Source organism: Ochotona curzoniae, unplaced genomic scaffold (assembly GCF_017591425.1).
Source record: "Ochotona curzoniae isolate NIBS_2020 unplaced genomic scaffold, NIBS_Ocur_1.0 contig_2688, whole genome shotgun sequence".
In the NCBI taxonomy this organism is placed as follows: domain Eukaryota; kingdom Metazoa; phylum Chordata; class Mammalia; order Lagomorpha; family Ochotonidae; genus Ochotona; species Ochotona curzoniae.
This window is the reverse complement of record NW_024465553.1, coordinates 8476931-8501748: the sequence shown is the minus strand read 5'-3', so window position 1 is coordinate 8501748 and position 24818 is coordinate 8476931. Positions and strand designations below refer to the sequence as shown.

General features: G+C 48.6%; 1 protein-coding gene across 4 annotated transcripts in view; it reads right to left on the bottom strand.

The window, feature by feature from the left end:
- FOXN3 (forkhead box N3) overlaps positions 1-24818 on the bottom strand; it is a 333022-nt gene that overhangs the window by 76216 nt on the left and 231988 nt on the right. For all 4 annotated transcript variants that reach the window (XM_040975179.1, XM_040975177.1, XM_040975178.1 and 1 more), the window contains one exon: positions 21736-21800. In XM_040975179.1, the coding sequence (XP_040831113.1) occupies positions 21736-21800 (65 nt within the window). The remainder of the gene's footprint in view (positions 1-21735; positions 21801-24818) is intronic.

Genomic DNA, 24818 nt, shown 5'->3' with positions numbered 1-24818 from the left:
CCAGACACTTACATAGCTGTGATGTGGGCTTAGACCCGCTCTACAGCCCAAGGCTTACGGCCCCATCACTGCCCAAGGCCTAAAGGGTTCCAAATGCAATGGTGACACTTCCAAGGTGTCATAAAGTGACGGAGAGAGAGGCTGCCATAGCACATAAAGCTGCCACTACAAGGGTGCTGACCCAGGTCCCCATTACTGTGCCTGGGAAAGCAGCAGGCGATGGCCGAGTGCTTGAGTCGCACACTCTCATTGAGACTCAGTGCTTGAGTCGCACAGTCTCAAGACTCAGAGGAAGCTCCTGGCTCCAGGCTTTAGACCAGCTCAGCTCTGGCTCTTATAGTCATTTGGGGAGTGCACTAATGGATGGAAGATCTCTATCTATCCTTCTCTCCATAAAGAATTTCAAATAAATGTGAGTGTGTGTGTGTATGTGTGTGTGTGTATATATATATTTTAAAGATGCAGAGAATGGAGTCATTTAGCAGTGTCCTCTTTCTGTAGAGGAGATAGACAAGCTGTTTGTTTTTAAGCCATAAGAAGTTAAGTTCAAATCGGAGTGGGAAGAAATTCCTTCCAGAAATTTGGTTTCAAACATACCATTGAAGAAAGGAGTAAAATTAGCCCCTGAAGAAATCCTCTAAGAACAGAACTAATTGCCACCTGTAGGCACCGAGTGGTGCATAATCCGATCGTTTGGGGAGAGCCGGATTAGGAAATCTCTCCAGATCTCCTCCTGGCCTCCCCACCAGGTGGACGCCTGCCAAGGAAAGTTGCAAACACTCACACGTGTCTCTGGGTGAGGCCTGGCTGTGAGCGGCTGCTGGGCCTGGGTCTCTAGTGGACCAAATCCTCATGCCATGTGTAGGGCAGGGTCGCAGTGTCTGGAAGCCCTTGCTAACAGTGACATTTCCTCAGAACACACTGGTGAGAGACAAGGTGAGTGTGACTTGCTTCTTGCTTTCAGCCCCGGGGAGTGTCTCCGCATACCACAGCAGGGCCCTCTCATTCATCCTCCCACGTTTAAGACTACAGGAGACATCACAAAGAAGGAGCACCTGATTACAAACTGGGAACCATCTGTAAACCGTAGAGCTGTGCCAACTGGGACCTAGGCTCCCACTGCAGCAGGCAACAACACAGGGCAGGGGGGGCAAGCTTGTGCCAGGTGCCTCTTGGTCCCCATGCCCCTTAGTTCGACCCCAACATAGAGGAATCCCGATTCCATGTTGTGCTTCAGGAACATTTCTGCCAAAGAAAACCGCCAGCGAGCGGAAAAGGGAGACGGAACGAGGGAAGGCAGCCCCAGCAGTGCTGAGAGTCAAGGACAAGGGCCGAGTTTATGAACGCTGGAACGGACCAATGAGGAACAAGTCCTAGTCTCTGTCATTCTCCCCTTTATTGCCTGTCAGTGACAAGGACACAACGGCAATGATGACAACGAGGACTACAACGCCAACGGCACGGTTATGGCAAGGACCATGAGAGGCCCTGGCAACAGCCACACTTCACGCTCTTAAATGGAAGCGGGTGACTGCTCGTGTCATCTGATCTAGAGATACACAAAGAGCTCTGCCTTCAAATGCCTTATTCACACCACAGTCACCTCCCAGCCTAGGTGGCTCCTGTGGCCTGCAGACACTCTGCCTGCAGAACAGCATATGAAGACCGGGAGGGGTGTGCAACCGGGGTACAGCCAGTTTTTTTCCTTTCTCTTCTGGCGTCTGCCCCAGCCCACACACCCCCAATTCCTGTCTCTCTCACTTCCACCATGTCCCACTTAGTGCATGCCTGGGCTGCTTCTCATTGGCTAACAACTCGCAGATTCCAGTGAGATGCTTCTGATTACAGAACGAGCAGCCCTGACCCCAAGCGCATGGGACCAGAAGTGGTGCCAATGTCACAGTGTTTCTTGTGTTGCAATCTCAGCCTAAACCTCTACCAGCTGAGTACCCCACACCGCGAGCATCCGGTCAGCTTGGAGGCTTTGGGGTTGTGGATTTCAGATGTTTACCTGATACCAAAAACAGAAGCCACCAGCCTGGCTGTACTCCAGAATCACCCCAGCCTTTAGAACCTCAAATTCCAGGCCCCTAACCCAGACGCTGCCGCTCAGACTCAAGGAGCTCACGAACCAGGGCTGTTGGCAAGGAAGTGAATTCAAACATCAACTGCTGTTGCTGTGCCTGCAGAGATGTTATGAGAAGTTGTCTATGAAACTAGGGAACAACTTGAAGCTGTGTTCTCTATTACTAAGGCCGCCGTCTCCCTATGAGGACCCTAACCGTCCATCTCCCAGTGTTAGTGTCAGGGACCTTCGTATTGCCCCAGGACAGTGAGGTCAGTTCGAACTTTCTGAACACTTAACCCATAAGCACGAACACATTTCTTTCTTTGCTCTGGTTAATAGGAAGCTCAGAACCAAACTCATGCCTTTAATTGATACATGAGAACTCACAACTTTAATTGTGTTCATTTTGGGCTCTCTATGTACTGCTTTCATTATTTCCACATTTCCTTTGCAGAAACCTCTGGTCACGAGGCATTTTTGTAAGCCACTGCAAATCCTTTTTGAACAAGGTAGGCTATGTTAGACAAATCAATTAAAGACAGTCAGCGACACGCAGCCCTTCGTGGCAGAACAGCTCTGAAGCGGATCGAACCAAGTGCCTAAGCAGAGAGACCGGGGCTCTGTGGAGACGGCTGGGTTGTGGGGGCCAGTCCCCAGGCAGAAGCCTTCCCTGCGGCTCTGGTTGTCACAGAACGTCTGAAAGCATCTGAACTGCCCAGAAGCCTGCCTTCTGAGGAGGATGGTTAAAGTAAACCTAGAAGCAGCCATACACACTCGAATCCAGGAATCCTGACTGTCACTTCTGAACCTACCTTTCCAGGGCCACCAAGCGGTGCCACCTACGCAGGACACGCTTCAGGGTTCAGTGCCCTCTGACGGTGAAACTCGGCAGGTTGCAGCAGACAACATGGTACAGACATTGTGAGCAGATCGTTTAGATGGTACACGTACAAGAAGCCTCATCCTAAAGGCTTGGGACTAGGGAGATTTCAGTTCTTTGGAAATTTCCACCTGCAAAATGAAGTGCTTGAGGACGGGACCCATATCTCAATGAGAAGTTCATGAGTGTTTCATACACACCTTATAGACAGGGCCTGAAGACAATGTTATGCAATATTTCTAGTATGACTGCATTTAAAAAAAGTTTCATTTATTTTTACCTATTTGAAAGAGTGAGCTTGTTTAAAAAGAAAATCTGCTTCACTGCCTAAATCCCTGTAACAGCTGGGCTGGACCAGGCCAGGGCCAGCAGCCAAAAGGACTGCAGGTGTCACCTGCATTAGCAGGAAGCTGGAGTGGGGAGCAGAGCTGGGACTGAAACCCAGAACCTCCAATTTGGGATTATGGGTGTTCCAAGGAGGGCTTAATGGCTGTGAGCATGCCTCCATTTTGACTGGTCCCAAGGGGTGGGTATGGAATTTTCTACTTTGGATATTCATCAAAAAAGTTTCCAATTTTGGAGTATCTTGGATTTGGAATTTTTAGGGATGTTCAACTGCAGTAGTTCTTGAAGACTCTGGGCACTCCAAGCATCCTAGCAAGTTCTTACACACAACTCCATGCCAAAGTTGACCCAAGGCATCATCAACCCATCAGAAAAACATTTCCCGGCATGTGCTGAGAAGGCACTGAGCTGCGACTGCTTCTAGAGAAGCCAGAAACCCCAGGGAAGCTTAGCTCGGAGCTCTGGCCTGGCAGGAATGGCCATTGTCCTCCTGTGGATGGCTATGCTGATCATGCCCCTGAGAATACAGCGAAGCCCCTTTGCTTGCGAGGACAAACTCAGTGCATCCGTGTCAGGAAAGCAAGGACTGCCCAAAGGACTGCAGACCGTCTCCCGGGGCCTGCAGGCTGCTAAGCTGCAGGCTGCAGGCTTGTTACTGCTGTGCTCACAGAACAAGGAGAGGTTATGGATCTTATCTAGGAAAGTTCAGAGCTCTCAGGCACATGCTCAGGCAGAAGGAGGGATGGTGCAAATGCAGTCCTTATCCTCCATGATTCAGTTTGCAATTATCACTCAGATCCACAAAGATTAAACTACCCATGAGCAATGGCCTGAGGAACATAGAGTAGTGGCACGGAATTTAACTGACTTTATTCTTCTGCACATTTTAGTTCTCTAACCAATACATTTTTAATGTAGCAAGTAAACAGTGAACAAAAGTTGCACAGTTCAGAATGACTACTTGGACGTTTTGTAGCATATGTGTCACACTCTTCTTCGAGTGTATAAAATCATAAGTTAACCCTGGATTGGTGTTAGCCTCAGTCGGACTGTGGACCACACACTAAGCGGGGTGCTGAGGCCTGCCCAGCCATGGCCTGGGCCTGTAGTTTCCCCAAGGGACCCAAAGAGGTAAACCCATTAAATCTTCATGCAGTAGCTTCTCGGTAGGAATGCCTGACAGTGGAACAGGAGCTGAAGCAAAGGAAGCCACGGGAACTGTGGTTAAGGTGTCAGGTGCCTGGGTTTGCATCCTAGCTCACCAGATTCCAGCTTCCTTACTAATGCACGCCCTGGGATGCAGGACGCACCAGGTGGTGGCTCAGGCACGTGGTCTCTCTCAGCCACGTGGGAAGCCTGGACGGAGTTCCAGGCTTTGGCTTCAGCCCAGGCTGAGCTTCTGCAGCTAGCCGTAGATAGAACCCGCAAACAGGACCATTTTCTGTTTCTGCCTTTCAAAGAAAACCAACCAGTCATCTAAATTTTCCCTGCGACCCTTCATGGTGATTCTTGTTTCCCCATCTCACAGAGGAACTAAGGCCTGGACAGACACAAGCACGCTGGGGAACAGAGAAGTTGTGATGCACGGCTGGACAATGAGCTCAGCACTGCGAAAAAGCAAGCATCAATCTTACGCTTCATTATGATAGATGTCTGGGGTTTCTTTTCTCCAATCCTGACTAGCCCATGGAGAGAAAAACGACACCTCTGTGCAAGGAAGGCAGGGAAAGGGAAGCAGGCTGGCCTGGGGAGGGGCTCACTTTCTCGCCAATCAGTCCACTTTCTGCCCAAGGCTGCTTGTCTGTTTATTATCGGCGTGGCCAGCCGGGTACCTAAGAGACTTCCTGGCTCTCTGCACAACGTATCACATACAAACCGGGATGTAAAGCCCTCTGCTGCTCATGGTGACGTCAGATACACAGCCAGTGCAGGGGAGAGAGATGGAGGGAAAGAGACTGTTCCACATGCTGGTTCGTTCCCACAAATGCCTGTAATGCCAGAGACCACTGGGCTGGGACAAAGCCAAGAGCTGGGACCTTAATCCAGCTCTCCCACGTTGAACGTCAGAGACACAATCAGCTGTCACAATCACCGGTGCCTCCCAGGGTCGCCCAAAGCTGTAGCCAGGGATTGAAGTGTCCAAGTCAGAAGTACCATGTCAATCACCTTGACCAGGAAGAACAAGCAAGCTGCTTCTCATCACACTAACGGGCTGCGGGTGGAGCTGGGGGAGTGCAGAACAGAGACTGGGGAAATGGGCCCAGCAGGAAGAACCTGAGTTACACTCAAGGGAATACCTCAAATTAACTGGAGTAAGAAATCATGTTGGAATAGCATGCTAACTCTTTCAGGGAAGGTAGAGGTCCAGCTGGGATTCCCCTGGTCTTAAAAAAGGGTGGAACAGCCTTTGGCTCCAGGACATGCTCACAATGGAACCCACGTTGGAGTACTAACGTGAGAAGGGTACTACCGTTCCATTAACACAACACACTCTTAAGAGACTTGAAGACTTAAGAGGCAGCGTTGCCCACCGAGCCAGTATTTACAAGGGGCTGATGTACGGAGACTCACAGTTTAACTGAAGATGACGAATGCTTCACTGACCTGACTGACCTGAACACCTTCAGCATCCTGACAAGTTCTGCAGAGCAAGTCTACTCCTTTTTTTAAAAAAAGATTTATTGATTTTTACTGCAAAATCAGATATACAGGGAGGAGAGAGAGAGAGAGAGAGAGAGAGAGAGAGAGAGAGAGAGGAAGATCCTCCGTCCGCCGATTCACTCCCCAAGTGACTGCAATGGCCAGTGCTGTGCTGATCCAAAGCAAGGAGCCAGGTCTCCCACACGGGTCCAGGGTCCCAGGGCTTTGGGCCGTCCTCGAGTGCTTTTCCAGGCCACGAGCAGGGCGCTGGATGGGAAGTGGAGCTGCTGGCATTAGAACCGGCACCTATATATGATCCCAGCACTTTCAAGGTGAGGACTTTAGCTGCTAGGCCACCGCACCGGGCCCAAGTCTACTCCTTTCTAAGCCAACTTTTAGGGTATGACAATTACGTGGGCTTTCATTCGAAAAAAGATCTTGGTTATTCTGTTTTCCGCTGCAGATCACTAATCTCAGTGAAACTGGCCTGTTTGGGTTTTAAAAAATTATTTGAGGGAGGGAGAGGGTAGGGGATGGGGGAGGGAACAATGGGAGAGAAAGAGAGAGAGAGAGAGAGAAAGAAAGGAAGGACAGAAATGGTGATTCACTGGCTCCCCTCAGCCCCAGCCAGCCCACTGAGCCTCCCAGGTGTCTGCTGGCCAAAAGCTGGAGGCCGAACCGGAGCCGCGAGCTGTACCCCAGCCCTCCACATGCAACGCGGCCATTTTCACGCCGAAGCTAAACGCTCGCTCCCCAGGCCACCTATTTCACAGTCTCAAAACTAGTCAAGCGTGATGTTCTTCTCCATTAAAATGTTGTCCATAAAACTTCAAAGTTTCAGGAGTGATCGCTAAATCAAAAACTTCATTGGCTTATTTATCTACAAAGATACCATGATGGGATCAGAGACCACTTTTGTCTACATAAAATACTTAGTTTAAATGATTTGCCAGTCTGACTTAGGAAAGACCGTCTCAAAGTTTTGGCTAAGCACTTTTCATTTTCACCACCTTAGTTCACTTACACTGATGTAAGTTGATCTTAAGCTACATTTGTGAACCTAACTTTCTGGTTATAAATTTAAATAAAAACAACCCACTCCCGGTGGGGGGCTGGACTGACATTTAGAAAGCTTTGCCAGCTGCTGTAATCTAAATATTTCACTAACAATATCAACAGCAACAGGCTTGAATTATGGCAGAAATTTTTGTGACTGAATTTTGCTGGCTTTGAATTAGCATATTAATCTAATAAAATCTATGCCAATCCTGTTAAAAAAAATCATGTAAAAATTCTGAGGTTTATGGAGTGCAGGCATTTGGCAGAATAATGAAGACATCACACGGGGTGCCCACGATCCATACTTGGGTGCATGGGTTCGAATCCCGACTCTGCTTCAGACTCTAGTATCTGACTAATGCATCGACAAGGGAGGAGGAGGAAGCAGCAGCAGTCCAGGCACCTGTTGCTGCCAGGGTAGACCTCGATCGAGCTCTGGGCTTCTGGTTACGGGGTACCCTGAAGGCATCTGGGCAGTCAACCACAGGACGGAAGATCTCTCTCCTCTCGGCCTTTTGAGCAAATGAATATTAACCAATAAAATAAAAAATAAAGTGCTCAGGCCCAGCATGATGGTGCAGTGGTTAAGGTCCTCGCCTTGCACGCCTGGGATCCCATATGGGCGCCAGTTCTAATCCCAGCAGCCCCGCTTCCCATCCAGCTCCCTGCCTGTGGCCCGGGAAAGCAGTCGAGGACGGCCCAAGGCTTTGGGACCCTGCACCCGCGTGGGAGACTCGGAAGAGGCTCCTGGCTTTGGATCGGCATAGCATCGGCCTTTGCGCTCACTTGGGGAGTGAATCATCGGACGGAAGATCTTCCTCTCTGTCTCTCCTCTCTGTATATGCACCTTTCCAATAAAAATAAAATAAATCTTTAAAAAAAAATAAAGTGCTCATGGAAGAATGTATGCTATGAAAAAAAATCATGCATGTGCTTCATAAATTTCCCAGTATCAAACTCAGGCTTTAATTCTACTTGCCCATGAATCTTTATTTTTGGGGGTGGAGGAAGGGCATATATCATCCTGTGGATGTCCAGTGTCTCATACTGAGTCTGGTGCAAACCAGTTATTAACGCTTTCCAAGTGATATTTCCTTGTATTCAAACTGTATTTTAACGCTCTGTATTCGAGACTTCATTTTGAAATGACCTGAGGTAGATCTTCTATTGTGTAAGGACGCATCAGCTTAGGAGAGAAAACAATCGCACATCTCATTGAAGAGACTTTCCGGCTTCTTTTGGGGTTGTGACGCCTTTTGAGTTATGCTCACCAAATCCTATTTTCTCCTCTAAAGCACTTATTCTATTAAAAAAAAAATCTGAAAGGTAAAGCAATCAAGAGAGGGAGAGCAAGAGACTGATACTGTTCACTGGCTCACTCCCCAAACGACTGCAACACCCGGGATTGGACCAGGCCGACCGAGAATTCAGGAACTCCACTGGGGTGGTCCCCCATGCTGGTGTCAAGGGAGCCAGGAATTAAGCCATTACCTGCTGCCTCCCAGGATACATTCACGGCAATCCAGAGCAGAAGCAGAGAAGCCAGCTGAGTTGGCTATTCTGATATGGGATGCAGGCACTGCGAGTGGCGGCTTAACCCACAGGGCCACACATTAGCTCTCCGATTCCGATTTTCTATCTCCCAGCTCAGCTCTACATCTGGTGCAAACAGGCTTGGAAAAGATCCCCTCTGTTCACAGGCTGCCAGTGGTAATGAGCCACAAAACAGCAACAGTTTTACATTTAAGATTTCCCCAGTGTTCCCAGGGAAGTGTATGAGAATAGTTAGTTCTAGACCCACCATAACCACACAAGAGCCAGGAACTATGTGGTAGCCCGAGGACTGAGCGAGGCACACTGCCCTGAACTGGAATACAAGACTGGAAGTACTAACGGTCGCTTCCCAAGATCTGAGCAGGACCTGTCTATTCCAGCAGCATACACATTTCAAAAACAAAGCAACAGACAGATGCCAAGAGGCTAGGGCGGCACGTGCGTGCACATACAGTGAGTGAAGTGGGACGTCTAAGGTCGGATTGAGATCCTCCGGCTTGTTCCAGAACACTGCTAGAATTCACGGGTGTTCAGAGCCGCCAAACCCAAAGGCATACAGCGGGTACCAGGGAGGTTACCTGCTGAGTGATGACATCCACTTTGCCTAGCAGAACAGGTGCTGCTGAGACACACTTCCTGGCCTCACTGGTGGTGATGGAGAGCAGGGAAATGAGGTACAACCCCCCATGGCTGCAGGTGAACTGGGAGTAGCCCGCCCTTAGCAGCCAAAGCCGACCTCCTGGGGCCTGACCTCAGCGTCAGAGACACTTGAACAGGCTGTGGAGGGATGAGTCTGCTCCAGCTGCTGTAACAAAATACTACAGTCCGGGTGCTGTCAACAGTTCAGAGGGTGGGAGGCCAAAGGCCAAAGGAGTGGGCAGATCTGGATCTCCTGAGGGCGTCACCTCTGCTCGCAGCAGCATCTCGCCGGGCTGTGTCCTCACACTGTCCTCCCCCCACGCCGTGTACTGTGTACCTGGCTGGTGCCTCTTCCTTTTCTGATAAAGACAGGGTCCTGTAGGACTAAGGTCCTTCCCTATATATCCTCATGTGACCTTAATTACCTCCTTAACAGCTCTGACTTGCACATTCAGTCTCTCTGGGGGGTCAGGCCTTCAGCATACGAACTCGGGAAAGGCACGGTTCATTCCCAAATGGCGGCTTCCTTGCTGTCACCGCCACAAGTTTTGGCTGATTGCCTACACAGGGTGCTCGGTGGGCCTGCAAGGTGCAGGAGGTGGAGACAGGAAAATCTGCGGCTGCAACGCAGACAGCAGTCCGTGGGGGGAAGAAATAAGGGCCAGTCACACAGCCTTAGTCCTTCCTGCCAGGGCATAACGGCTCATTTTCTGGGAGAAAGAAAACAAGGAGTGAGATAAGACGGCACGGGAGCATGCTGCGTGGGCAGTGTGAGGCTGCTGGCACTGGAGTGTCCCCTTAGCGCCCAAGTGAAGCAACTGTGCCTTCTCGATCATAATGTCACTGGGGCCTCCAAACAAAACAGGTGCAAGAATAAAAACATTCGGTTAGCCAAGCTCACAAAGTAACAAGGCCCAAACCAAACGCACGGGCCACCAGCAGGTGCACAGACAGGAAGTCAGCGCCATGCATGTTTGAAAGCAAGGCAGAACTCTGGAACTATAAAAAAAACCTCCATTTCTCTTTCAGGGAGCTGACCTTCCCCCTTGTAGGAAAGAGGGATGAGAAACAGCATGTTCTAAGCAGGCTTGTGGGGAGGGGCTGAATCACGGAGTGGGGAGTGGGTCTGACTCCAGAAGTAGGTTTGAGAGAGGGGTATGGGAGCAGATGGAGCAAAGTCAGTCCTGTAGGCAAACAGGGCACGGAAGGAACGGCGAGGGACTAAGAGCCGATTTCCACAAAGCCTGGAGTCTGCTGGAAGCTGTTCACATCAGCCATTCAAAGGACAAGGTTGGGCAGGGCCACCGGAATGGCAGTGCTCCCAACTGGGGCTGGAGTGAAAAAGACACAAAGAAACAGAAAAAGTTTGTGGACGATGGAATCAAAAAATGTTTTTGAGGAAAAAAAAAAAAATAAAGTATTCAAAAAATACAAGGAAAATGTATATTATGAAAAAAAGCTATGGACAGGTTTCAAGTTTTCTGTTTATCAAAGTACACTTAACTTTGTTAAAAATCTTTATTAGGAAACAGATGGGAGTGGGGAGGAATGAGAGATGTTCTCCCCTGTTGTCCCCATTTCCAAGGTCTACCAGCACTGGGGCTGGGCCAGGACCAGCAGGAGCTGGCCAGGTCTCCCCTGGGTAGCAGGAAGTGAGTTACTGAAGCCACTGCCCGCGGCCTCCCAGCGGGTACATCAGCAGGGAGCTTCACTCCGGAGCCAAGCCGGGCACGAAACCCAGGAACTGCAATAAGGATTAAGGCATCTTCATCAACAGGCTAAATCCCCACCGGTGAGTTGATCTTTCAACTGCTTTTTCCATGAGCCAGTTTTTACTCTCTCAAACAAGCAGCTAAGGACAGGGTGAGGAAGAGGGGCTCCTGTGACACACCCAGAAGGGAGGAGGTCACTGCCTCGACAGGTGTGCCCGGGCGGACGAGAGCAGGGCAGCGCCTCGGACTGTTACCCCAGGCCAGCAGCCTCTGCATTTCTTTCATTACCCAATTTTACTCAGGGGGAAAAAAAAACATAATAATCATCACATCTTAAATCAGTATAATTTGAAGAGTAATTGAGTAATGAAAATCCAATGTAGAACCAAAAATGTAGCCTCTTCAATCTCACTTGCTAGTTCCCAACTTAATTTTTAAAATTAAGACACTTCTAATGAGACTCAAAATTGTTCACAACGAATACAAAATGTGAGAGGAAGATAAGATGCTAAAAGAGAAAATGTGTTCCGTCTCAAAAAAACCATCAGACCCAGAATCTGGGGGGCTGCACAGGGTGGACAGGGCTCTCCAGAGAGGGCCTTGGGGCCGGAAATCACAGTTGCTAGACAGGTGAATTCAAGACCTTGGAGGACCACGCAGCTGCCCTAAAACAGTTTCCATGGTGCACACCTGAATTTGGCACTTGAGGGGCCTGGCTTTAACCCCGAATGTGATTACGCCTCGTTAACACCACATGGCCACACTCACGCAGGTGCACTTGCACACGCACACACTCGCTGCTTGGCTCGCTCAAACACTGGACCGTGAGCCTCTGCGTGTTCGTTTCTGAGATCAGGAAGACAACAACATCCATATGGAGACGGAAATGCACGACGGGTCAAGGCTCTGACACAGAGGGTGAACTTAGGTTTTATTATCACTAGGATGCTTAAGACCAGTTATCATTTCTAGAAAGCTCTCCAAGCTCACCTTAAACCTCTGAGTGGGCCTCCGCGGACAACAGAGAGGTGAAAATGCCACAGCCCAGAACAGATCATCGGTGGCACTGTATTGAGTCAAGCTGCCAGTGTCTTCCAGGTTGTATATAAGAAAGATTTAATTCAAATTGGCTTCACTGACAGGCAGAGGTCAGAAGTGTAGAGTGCAGGTGTAGAGTGCCCCCTGGTCTCTGCTTCTCCATGTGGCTGCCAGGTTTTCAATCATGCAACAAATCAGTAAGGCCAGGGAGTTCCTCTAGGAAGCTGGCACTTCCCAATGGGAATGTGTCATGGAAGCAGGGGAGGGAGACAAAGCACGAGGCAGGTTCCATTAGAGGAAAAGAAGCCCTGAATTGGCCTGACATAGCTTACCGATCACCTGCCAACAGGTTGCAAAGCTGAAAAGTGACAACATTGCTTCATTTCCAAACCATGGCAAAATGCAGAGACTGGAGCTTTGCAGGGAAATGGAATCCCTGGTCGACACAGAATCGGCCCTCTGCGTAGCATCGTCTTCTTGTGTCATCACAACCTTGTTCGTTGTGGAAAATGAAGATACACCAAGGTGCCGGGTTATAGCCTCCCGACCAGCAGGTGTCATCCAAGAAATCTAGAGGCTCCTTGATGCACTTGGTATGAGATGAGCAAGCAGACTGGATCACCCTGACCAGACCTCATTGAAAAAAAAACAGAAAACTACAGCCTGAAAAAGGACTTGACGAGCAACAGGTGCTGCGGTGCCCACCAAGTAGGGAACAGGCTTAACAGGATCCCTTCAGTGATTTCAAAAAAGTTCCTGTCACTCATAGCAAGTGAGGTGGTCTCTGTTGCTCCCTCTCCTCTCTCTGGTCTCTGATACTAATCTTTGCAAATGCCTCAGTCTAATCATACTCTGGCCCAACCGGGGAGACCAAGGGAACGAAACACAAAGACAGATCACAAGCAATTCCCACCCATCCCCAGGAAGCTGCTTCTACTGTCACATCTCCTGCAACATCTTAGTCACTCAAAGAATCAGAGAGCAGAGCTAGTAAGGAAAGTGCTCTTCTCTTCCCAGGGGTATCCCACAAGTATTCTTAACATGCCAGGAAACTTCAGAGTCGAAAAACCACCTTACATATTCCTCAAGGTGTAACTTCAGCTCAACCAGGTTTTTCAAGGCTGTGGTTGTTTCATATGTTGTTTGGGATGGAGGGGAATGGAAGCATCCTTCACAAAAATGCTGTAACAGAGTCCATTTACCGAATGCCCAATAACCACCAGAGCCAGTGCAAGTCTCTCTATGACGTGTTATCTTTCAGTTCTTAGAGAATCTCATGGGCTGTAAGCTAGTCTCTGCTAGACTGGCTAGCAAAGGAGGGCTCAGACAGACACTCAAGGTCACAGGGCTGTGTGTGGACAGCAGAGGTTGGCCTCTGAACCCAAGTTGGTGAACTATAGGGTCCCTACTTTTCTCTTCCCATCACGCTGCCTCTCATGGAGGAATTTCAGGGGCAATGGCACCTACTCCCAGAGCGGAAGCAAAGATGCTACCTAGAAGGGAGGTTTGTTTAAGTATTTATTTTTCGGGCCCGACGCGATGGTGCAGTGGTTAAGGTCCTCACCTTGCACGCCCGGGATTCCATATGGGCGCCGGTTCTAATCCCAGCAGCCCCGCTTCCCTTCCAGCTCCCTGCCTGTGGCCCAGGAAAGCAGTTGAGGACGGCCCAAGGCTTTGGGACCCTGCACCCACATGGGAGACTCGGAAGAGGCTCCTGGCTTCGGATTGGCATAGCATCGGCCGTTGCGCTCACTTGGGGAGTGAATCATCGGACGGAAGTTCTTCCTCTCTGTCTCTCCTCTCTGTATATCTGCCTTTCCAATAAAAATAAAATAAACCTTTAAAAAAAGAAAAGTATTTATTTTCCATTGAAAAGGCAGATATACACAGAGAGGAAGACCTTCTGACTGCCTACTGATTCATTCCCCAAGTGGCCTCAACAGCTGGAAGTGAGTTAGTCTGAAGCCAGGTGCTTCTTTTGGGTCTCCCACATGGGTGCAGGGTCCCAAGGCTTTGGACCATCCTTGACTGCTTTCCTAGGCCACAAGTTGGATGGGAAGCAGGGCTGCCAGAACACGAACTGGTGCGCATACAGTATTCCTGTGCATGCAAAGTGAGGACTTTAGCCACCAGGCTAACCACGCTGGACCTAGAATGTTATCTAGAACACCATCAACCCGCCTAACTGTAATGATAAGGCTGGTTTTATTTTTTCTTTGCATTTTACAGAAACTCAAAAAAAAGTTTTACGAAACTGTTTGGCTAAAACAGCAGTTTGGCATCAAGACAAGGAATAGGCTCAACGCACCAGGTTTGAAAGTTGGGATCTTTTACTTCACACCTGCCGTTACCAACGTGGATGGGAATGCCAGAGAATGAGAAGCAGGGGTGGCAGCAGCGATCAATGCTGTGCCCCAAGGCTGAGTGTGGTGCCAGTCACCCTCACACACTTGCACACACATGTGCATGAACGCACAGTCACTCACACACAACCACAGCCACACGCCCAGTCACATGAGCAGCAGCAGGTACGACTCTGAAACTCAGCCGTGCCTTCTGGTCGTCAAGGGAACCAAACAAGAACCCAAACTTGACCTCTCGCAGGCCACAGGTGAGTGCTTTCAAGCTGGCTTCTGAAACTGAAATACAGACAGCTCGCCGAGAATATATCCTTAAAAAATTTTCCTTCATTAAGTCTCTTGGCAGTTGTATGAAAATATTTCTCAATTTCCATCCAAGTATGGTTAAAAAGAACTTTCCAGGGGAATGATTTTTCCAGTTGTAGCTTAACTAGGAACACTCTGATAGACACAAGCACTTCCGTACCATCTGACTTAAGGCTGCTTAATTTTTATATTTGATGATCTGTTTTTCTATTTTATAATACAATTTTAAAAGACTATAAAAACCCTTAAGTGCTCAAAAATTAACCTATAAGGAAATATTGCTATTGATGAATTAGAAATGACAAAAATCATCTACACCTGTCAAAAAAAGGCACAGGCTAAAACAAAATACTAATTCTCTGAAGCGGGGGTTGATTCCTTTCATTGCAGCAGTCTTTGAGTGAGCCATCTTAGGGTGTCTCTCTTTCTCTCCCTAGCCTTTAAGAACCCTAAGGTGACCTATGTAAAACAACCAAGGGGAGACAGGAGGGAAAATGAAGGCCCTCACTCAAATGGAAGCAAACCATGCAAGCTTTTCATTTCCATCCTTTTGTCTCATCCTTGTAAATTAGTTTTGAGCATTCTAAAGGGATTCTTCCCTCCCCTAGGTCTTCAAAACACTTTGGAACTCTGAACATTTGAAGTGGAAAAGTTGATTTAGAGACATTTCTGTCATTTGAAACCAAAGATGGGTGTGGCTAAGCTCTGGCCTGGACTCTGAGCAGGACCACGCTTTTCAGATCTTATTTTTCCGTTTACAAAAGGGAAGTCAGAAATGCCAATGGCCAGCTCGGACACAAGGAAGATACACTAGATCACCTAGCGTGTGACTCCAATTGGGAAAAGGGCAGAATGGGTCCATCAATGAGGAGTGACTGCCTAACAGCAATGGGGTCTCCTTTGGGGGGCAGGTCAACTACGCTGGCAGTGGGCAGCAGGATGCTTGCACATCATGAGGACTGCAGGAAACATCACTGAGCAGAGACACACTTAGAGCAGACACAACATCCAGATGGTGAAGTTAGGAGTAATACTCATTTCTTACCTTCATATTGTCACTTTATAGCAAACATGTATTATTTCGATAATAAAAGCAGGAGAGTTGGGGGTTGGACGGGGACAATGTTAGAAAAGGGGACTTAGAATAATCCTGACAGATTCGAGCACTCAGGGGCACAGGTGCCTAAAACACTGAAAAAATGTCTTTATTTCAAAGGCAGAGTGACAGAGAGAGGGGCACACAGCTAGAATTCCATTCTCTGGTTTACATCTCCAATGGCTACACCATCCCGGGCTGTGCCAGGCCCAAGCTGGGAGCTCAGAACTCCCTCTGGGTCTCTCCTGTGTGTGGCAGGGGGCTAAGACATCCCTGGGACTTGCTGCTGTAACTTGTCACAAACTCCTTCCTTCACCAAGACACCGCTGCTCCTTCCCTCTTTATGAAACTCTGAGATTCTTCCCCAAGTTCTGATGAAGTGGCTGCTGCTACTCGGGGGAGCCGTCAGTCCTCTTTCTACTGTAAATCCAGTTCTCTGGGCTGTTTTCCTCTTTTTGTTCTGGAGTCCTCTGAAAAATGTCCTAGAAGCCAAACTTTGGTGGTAATTTTCTGGATTTACTTCCCAAACTTCCTGTCCAACTTTCTGCCCTTCCCCAAAATCTACTTCCAGTTTCCAGCCCCTAATAGGCAAATTCAACCTGGAGAAAGATCTCAACACATACACCATCTCAATGTTATACCCTCGTCGGGTTAGGATTTAACAGTGACTACAGATGGTGGCGTAGACAACAGCTGAAATAAACCCCACTTGGACACGACTTAGAATTTTTTGCTTGATGTTGTCTCAGATGCCACACCAGGTTGTAGTCATTGGGAAAGTTGGCATAACTGGAGTTTAGGTCAATTTGGAGTCTCAGCAGGCAGTGAGTAAGAAAAAGACCACAAGCTTCTTTGAAATTTTCTTTTTTTTCAGGGTGATGGTTTAAGTCATCTCTTGAGATGTTCATAAACCATGCCTAGGATCCAATCCCACCTCCACTTCTGACCTAGCTTCTTACTGCTGCATCACCAGAAGGTGACAGCTTAAGTGGTTGGGTCCCTGCCACCTGTGTGGAACATCAGAAATGAGGTCACAGTCCCTGAATTAATGCCTGGCCCAGCTTAAACTGTTGTGGGTATCAGGGGAGTGAGCCAGTAGGTGGATCTCTCAGTCACTTAGTCTTTCAAATTTGTATACAAAACTAAAAAAAAAAAGTTTTCCTTGTATTTTACACCTGACTTAAGGGCAGCTAAGACAAAATTGTACAAAATTCTCAGTGAGCACATAAAATCTAAGAGATGAGAAGCGCTGAGCAACACTGTTTTAAGTCCATGTGGGAATGCAAGTACGCCCAGAGTGACTTGGTGACTGCAGCTACATTAATATCTTCACAACCCAGGGCAGAACAGTAAGACTGAGGGTGCCAAGCAGAAAGAGGCCTTCCCTAAACTCTTCTGCCGACCGACGAAGGAGGACACAAGGCAATCAGGACATGTTTTCCCCCCCTTTTCTGTTAATACCAAGAAAATTTATTAATGGCTGTGGCTGGAGGCAAGCATGGAGAGCTCTGTGCATTAGGTGGCTGCCCTCCTTTGCAAAGTGAACAGAAGAGGCAGCCTGTGGAGCAGCAGAGATGAAAGAAGCCGAACAGCCCCAGGCTGCAGCTTCCACCAAACGGAGAAAGAGGAGGAGGAGTCGGGGCAAAGGGCCAGCCAAATCCAATCAAACCTGGGAGCCGGGGCCCTCACCCAGCGAGCACCCAGGGCCAGATGTGAGCTTGCAGCTCCAGCAGGCTGCTCCTATCAGAAAGGCAGTGTGGAGTGCGAGGTCCTGCAGAGAGGAGAGAAGGAGAATGTTCCTTTGCAGAGTTTTGGCGTCCATCTACCAGGATTAATGTCAGAAATCTTAGGCATGAAACAGCCAATGGCTCAAAAGCTTAGTTTCTATTCCAGTGATGGCAAGGGGTGGGGGAGGTCATGAACTGGGTGTTTTCATGTTCATAATCCTCATTTTCTTCTTCACAGAGACCATATCTGGTCATTTGAATACATGGACACTCAAAACAGAGTCCCAGCCTGGGCCTTGAGGTGCACTAGGTTAAGCTGCTGCTTGGGACAGCAATATCCCATGTCTCCCAGCTATTCCACTTCTGATCCAGTACCATCCTAGTGTGCAACCAGACGATGGGCCAGGAAGTTGAGTTCCTGCCAACCACATAAGAGACCAGGATAAAATTCTGAGGTCTTGGTTTCAGCTCGCTCCAGCTGAAGTTGTCAGAAGAATGTAGGGGTGGGGTTGTGAACCAATGGATGAAAAGATCTTTCTCTCTTCTTCATATCAATCGAAAACAAGAATGCGAGGCCCAGGGTTAGGCAGTTGGTATCAGGGAGGGAGAGATTCCACCCTAGGCTGATGTGCTCCTGAATCCCGGGCCGTCCCACACAGCTAAATCTGCACCTGCAGTGTCTGTCTATATACATTCAGAACAAGGGGCATGCCTTGGTACACCGTTGGGAGCCAGGCCACCCCTCAGGGAAGTTTACCAGGTATCAAGGGGTTCTAAGATGAAGACAGGTACAAATTGTCTTTCAGATTTACATATCAACCAACAGATCCAACCATCCCCAAGTTGTATGAGGTAGGTAAAGCTGCCCTCCATCTGTTCCGAGACCAGTGGCTGTGCAATTCTGCTCTGTGCACTGCAGATGCCTCTTGGAATTTTTTTCCCCCAGCTCAAGCTTGATTGGTGAATGGAAGGTTGGGGAGGGAAAGAGGGAGAAAAGGAAAACTGGAAGATGACTTTCTTGAAAATGAGATGTTACTTAAAAGTGTATGTCAAAGCCAGGGAGACCACAGCACCAAGGCAGGCAGTAGGAGGTGCACCCTGAGTCACCTTTGCCCTGGCCACTCTGGCTGTACTGGGCCCCTTCCCCCTCCTCTCCCCAAACATGGGTTTGCCCCCTGCTGAAGCTCAGCCTGGGTCTGTTGTTCAGAACCGAAGTGTCCTCCTGGCTGCTGAAACTGCTAAAATATGAAAATCACCTCTAGCAGTCTAAACAGCATTCAAAATAAATACTGCAAATGGCTGAAACAACCAATTATGTTAAGTACCCGTGCCTGGTATAATTCAAACCAAATCTTACCCTATTAGCCTCAAAACCAAGAGTGTGGTTCCTCTTCCCCGTGATCCAAAACCCAAACAAAGGTACCACATCCACCCCAGGAAGAGACCTTGACCACTTGCAGTTAATTCCAGCAATTGGTTTTAGGCTAGGGAAAAAAAAAAAAAAAAACATGCACCGCATGTCCACTCAACAGCTCATTAGCCCAACCACCAGTGTATGACATCAGCCGGTTCCTCTTATAATTATTACGTCACTTTAGTTTCAAAGTCCCATTATTTTCTCTTAGGACGGCCCCCACCTTGCAGGGACTAAGCTCATGGTAGGAACTTCTCTGCTCCCATCCTCCTCTACACAATGTGACACTACCTACCATAGACTCACAGCCTAATCCTCAGCAGGGCTCCTCCAGCCCCTGTGCAGCCCAGCGGGGCCAGTCCTAGGGGTTACCTAGCCTGGAGCCCCCTGGTAAGGCTGGCTTCTGCAGGCTGGTCCCCAGGCCCCTGACACTCTTAAGAGGCTCCTGGCTCACCCCTCATGACCAAGCTGCACTCCCTCCCATTTCTAGGAGTGAGTGTTCTTTGACGATGGGCACGCTGGTCCTGCTTGGCCTCAACTCTGATCCCTGTGGTTGGAAATTGTTAACAGAATTCTTGCCTGGTCTGATTACCTAGCAACATGTTCTCCCACTTGCTATAAGGAAAGAGCAGATATACACATTGTCAAGTATAAAGGTGAGATCGTTTATGTACTGCAGGTGCGTTTTCTTCCACGTGATCCTCTCAGTTCCCCCTTCTGCGCATGCTCACAGCTTTACTGTTAAAACCTGTGCTGGCAGCAGTGACCCAATATCAATTGGGAAGGACACTCAAAAAGTTAAAAAACAGAAACCACGCTATCACAATAGGAACGTCTCAAGGACGCTACAGGCAGCACTAGCAAGGAAACAACCAAACCAGCAAGTCTCTGCTCACACGCCCAAGCCCTCACCAAGGCGCTTCTTAAAGGTATAAGAATTGAACAGATTGTATTAACCGCGTCTGTGTTAATCTAACTCTCAGTGCCTGGAACCATCTGGGGACTTTTGGACTCCACCAGGAAGAGAATGCGCTAACGCCACTCAGCTTCACAAACTTTATCAGTATTACCCACGTGTTTTTTGTCCCACAGGAAGAAACAAAAAACTGACATATGAAGAGCAAATCTTGCCTAACATGAAACTGAATGAGTAAAAAACCCCATAAGAAAAGGCGCAAAGCCAAAGGCTCGGCTCTCAGAAGGCTCTGAAGAGGAGCGCTTTTCCCAGCACGGCGGTGGCTCTCACGGAGACATAAAGACGCACGTGACTTTGAAATTCACATGGAAGAAACACAAAGGCGGCTGGTAATCAGTTCCCACTTAACATGATCTAAAGGGAGAACTAACATGGACTTTTTAAATTACATATTAATTTTTGAGAGCGGAGAGAGTCACCTGTATGTATCAAAATTATTAGCCAAATCTACCTGCCTTTTTACTTGTACCAAGCAAAAATGCCAAGAATTTCTTAGTTCTCAATATCACGGGTTATTTAAAAGGACAGCATGCAATGCCATTGGCTATGAAACAACAAAAAGGTGACGGCCTGGGCCCATGCAGTAGCCTAGTGGCTAAAATCCTCGCCTTGCATGCACCAGGATCCCATATGGGTACAATTTGGATCCCAGCAGCCCCACTTCCCATCCAGCTCCCTGCTTGTGACCTAGGAAAGCAATCAGGTACAATCAGGTACAACCCAAAGCCTTGGAATCCTGCACCTATGTGGGAGACCCAGAGAAGGCTCCTGGCTTTGGATTAGCACAGCTCCGGCTATTGCAGCCACTTGGCATGAATCAGCGGATGGAAGATCTTCCTCTCTCTGTCTCTCTCCTTCTTTCTGTATATTTGACTTTCCAATAAAAATAAATAAATCTTTTTTTAAAAAAAAAAGATGACGGCCTCTCTCAGGCCTATTGGAGCTACTATGGAATTGAAGGGTTTCTATCCTTTATCACATTCACACTACCACTTCACACCCAGGGCTGGCCTTCAGCGTGGGCCTCGAGGGCAAAGCGGCATCTGCTATAACCCACCCAAAAGGTCCCAGTCATGTACCATCAGCCCAACACCATCCTATAGCCCTGCTGGAAACCAAATCTACCTGCTTCTTTCCAGCTGTGCCAACCAGAACTCTTGGAAAACTGAGAAAGTTGGCAGAAAACATCAAGATTCTTGCGAGTCAGCTTAGCCATACAGCAAGTCTCCATCACATCACTAACTAGGCTGTAATTTCTAAAAGTATCTAAAATGTGACCTTTTGCTAGTATTAACCATTTATCCTTTTTTGAAAATTCTGGTGACTTCCAACAACACTGCTTAGTCAAAGGACAGAGAAATCACAGCTACATTCCTTGAGCACAACATCTGGGTCCTAGCACATGGCTGCAGATGGGTTGGGAGCCAGGAAAGGGGTCCATTGGCATGTGACACTGGTGGGAGACAAGCGGGGGGAAACCATATTTCACACTGAAGACAAACCAAAGGCTCCTGGCACCTGCGCATGTTGCAGGGCAGCAAGGAACAGACATACCTTCAGAACCGCCCCCTCACCATCCCTGTCGGGATTTATAAAGAGGGTTGTGCTTATGAGCCCCGTAGAAGAACTGCTGCACCCAACTGCCCCATGAATCCGATTGCACCAAAGCAAGCCAAACCCTTTGTGACCGCGCAGACCACCCGCGTAGGACATCCCACGATGCCTGGTTTCGGATGTGCCAATCACAACAACAAAGCAAGAGGCTTGAATAAGCGGAAAGAAATGGACGAACCCACTCAGGCCACACACTCACAGCCCTCTGCGAGCTGCCACACCGACACAGGACACAGGACAGGACGCTTCTGGCTGTCACAGGGCACGGAGGAATCAGAGTGAGGAAGAGGCGCTCCCGGCGACCTACCTTGTAGAAGGGCCCCGTTTCTCTTGAAGAAGGTGCTGCCTGGCCAGAGCGGCGGACCTGATGTGCTGCAAGAGAACAGACACTCATGAAGCCGGTGGCACAAGCTCCGCTGCACTCCCTCCCCCGGCCTGCCGCGCCAGGCCCAAACCCTCCTCGCCCTGGCAAGGTAGGCACTGCCCCAGCCACGCGTGACTGCGGAAAGTGCACCTTAAAAGCCCTACGGTCTGCTCTGTTGTGCAAGGCTCCATGTTTCAGGGTGCAGGGCCAGTCCATGTGAATACCTTGATGGGTATCTTGGATCTCCACGCCCTCAGATACACAAACTGCCAATGTTTATGCAGCTCATTGGCCCAGCTCAGGGAGGAGGGATATGTACTACCTCGCTCAAAATGGCACAAACTTCTGTAGCGTATGTCTCCCGAAGCTGAGCAAGTTCTTGGGCACTTTTTGGAGGCCTCTTAGTGTTTCTAATTCCAGTGTGCAGGTGCTGGTGCTGTGGCATAGCGTGACAAACCACACTCTGCAGTGTCAGCACCCCACACAGGTGCTGGTTCTAGTCTTGACTGCTCAATTTCTGAGCAAGCTCCCTGTTAATGTGCCTGCAAAAGCCACAGAGGCTGACCCAAGTGCATTGGCCCCTACCATGTGGGAAATCTGGAAGAAGCTCCTGGCTCCTCTCTGTGGACCAGCCCAGCCGTGGCCACTGCAGGCATGTGGGGAGTGAACTGGTGGTTAGAACACCTCTCACTATCTCTTTGTAACTTTGCCTTTCAAATAAATAGTAAACAAAGCAACAGCAATAATAAAAAAAAAAAGCCAGTTTGCCTTTCTTGACCATCGCTATCATCAATTCCTTCCTATGCAGAAATGACCTGGATCTGCCGCCACCCTACCTCTCTTCTCTTGGTTTCCATCCTTTTTCAATTTTTTGGCTGAAAATGTTGCACCCTACCCCACCCCCATTTGCATTTGGCAGATAAGCAACCAGCCAGGCTAGTAACAGGAGAGGCGAGAAAACAAGAGGGGTTGACATTACACAGCAGCACTTTGCTGCCCTACAGAGGAGCAAGTTTGCTGCATTCAGACACTCAGTAGAAAACTTGACAAGCAAGCCAGTCTTCGCAAAGCAGCCTTGGATTTGAAAAGTAGGTTATTTTAAATCAAGGGTTGCTTCTGATTCATGTTAGAAAGTAGTTACTCAAAAATGTTACTATATCCAGCCCAAGAGGCACTACAAATTATTTTCACCAAAATAGGACATGAGTAAATCATATTAGTTAGCGCATTATCCAACGTCTTGGACACGGCAGCAGCTGAAAATTACTCTCAGGGATACATCTGGGAGATTGGCACAAACACTCAGAGAAAGGCGGAGGGCTGGAACGTGAACGCTCCACCAGTCGGCAGAGCCCTCCAGCTGTAAAGGACAGTATTCCACGGCTGGTAACAAGCCATGGCCAAGCCAACGACATCCTGCCACCCGAGTTTCATTACCAGAAGGAGAAATGGTATAACGGCAAGTATCATGGCATACTGCACGATCGAGGTGGAGTAGTGAGAGCGAAAAAGCCACTCCCTGAAAACACCATTCAACATCGGTTTGTCTTATGGTGCTCCATGGTTTCTGTGTTTCTGAAGGGCTGCGCAGTCCCTGCTGGCCAAGGCTGCCATCACCAGTCTTCCAACAGCTCAGATGATCAGCAGCAGTTTTTTTTCTGGCCATAAAGTCTTTTTAAATCAAGGTTATAAGTTAGTTAAAGATTTTTTTATTTTATTGGAAAGGCAGATTTAGAGAGTAGAGAGAGAAATATCTTCCATTGACTGATTCACTCCCCAAGTGGCTGCAATGGCCAGAGCTGAGCTGATCCAAAGCCAGGAACCAAGAGCTTCTTCCTGGTCTCCCATGCAGAAACAGGGGTCCTAAGACTTTGGGCCACCCTCAACTGCTTTCTCAGGTCACAAGCAGGGAGCTGGATGGGAAGTGGAGCAGCCTGGATTCAAATCAGCATGCACATGGGATCCTGGTGCATGCAAGGCGAGGATTCAGCCACTAGGCTATTGTACCATGTCCTTGTATGTTAGCATTTACTTGGCCATAATGTTATCACACATTTAACAGACTACAGTGGAAGCAAATGTAACTTTTATATAAATTAGGGGGGAAAAAAATCATGTGACTTACTTCACTGCAATACTCGTTTTTGTTTTACGGGGTTTGTTTATTTATTTATTTATTTGGATCAGAGTGAGGCCAGACTGGCAGTATCTCAGACAGATGCCTGTGGTAGGAACCTTGAAGTTAATGAACCTTTCTGTGGCGTTTTGGTTTGGATCCATTATGCACAAAGTCAACAAGAATAGTGTGGCTCGGCTACAGCGTCAGCTGGCATTGCTGGTGCTCAGCGTTGGCAGCTATGTGCCCCGCCCCCAGCACCCAGGACAACGGAGGACTTGGCCCTCAGACAGCACAACGGCCACAGCAGCCTGGCATCTCTTCCGGCTGGCTCCATTTGGGAGTCCAAAGGCCCAGACATGCATGCGGAATACTGCACATTTAAAAAAAAAAAAAACTTGAGATTCTCTTTGAACAACTCCAGCAACCTCCCAGGACTTTCCCACCTTATTCTTATAACAAAGCAGCCAAACAGCAAGCTGGCTGTTGCCAATAGAAACTCACCTGATTTATAAAGATATTTAAAAACTGAGGACTTCATTATAGAGGAGCTGGCCCTTCCAGAGAATTCAATAATTGAGTCTTACTGTAGGAGCCTGAATATCCAGCTTACTTCCAGCCAAATCCCTTCTTTATCCTGACCTTGATTTGGCTGAAAACTGAGCAGACACGAGGGACGGAGCCCAAGCGGTCAGATACAGCCGTGTCTCTGTGACGCACTCCTGTGCAGGTTTCCACAGCGTCCTGTCCGTGGGCTTCAGTCACTCAGCACTACTCTGCAGCCAGGCCGCCCCACTCACCCACACGTGAGCAGTGGAGCGAGATCTGGGGGACCCAGCTACCACCCTCTCTGGCCCGGCCCCTGCTGCAACCGCTGAATTCTGCGGGATCTCTTTCCGACAGAATAAGT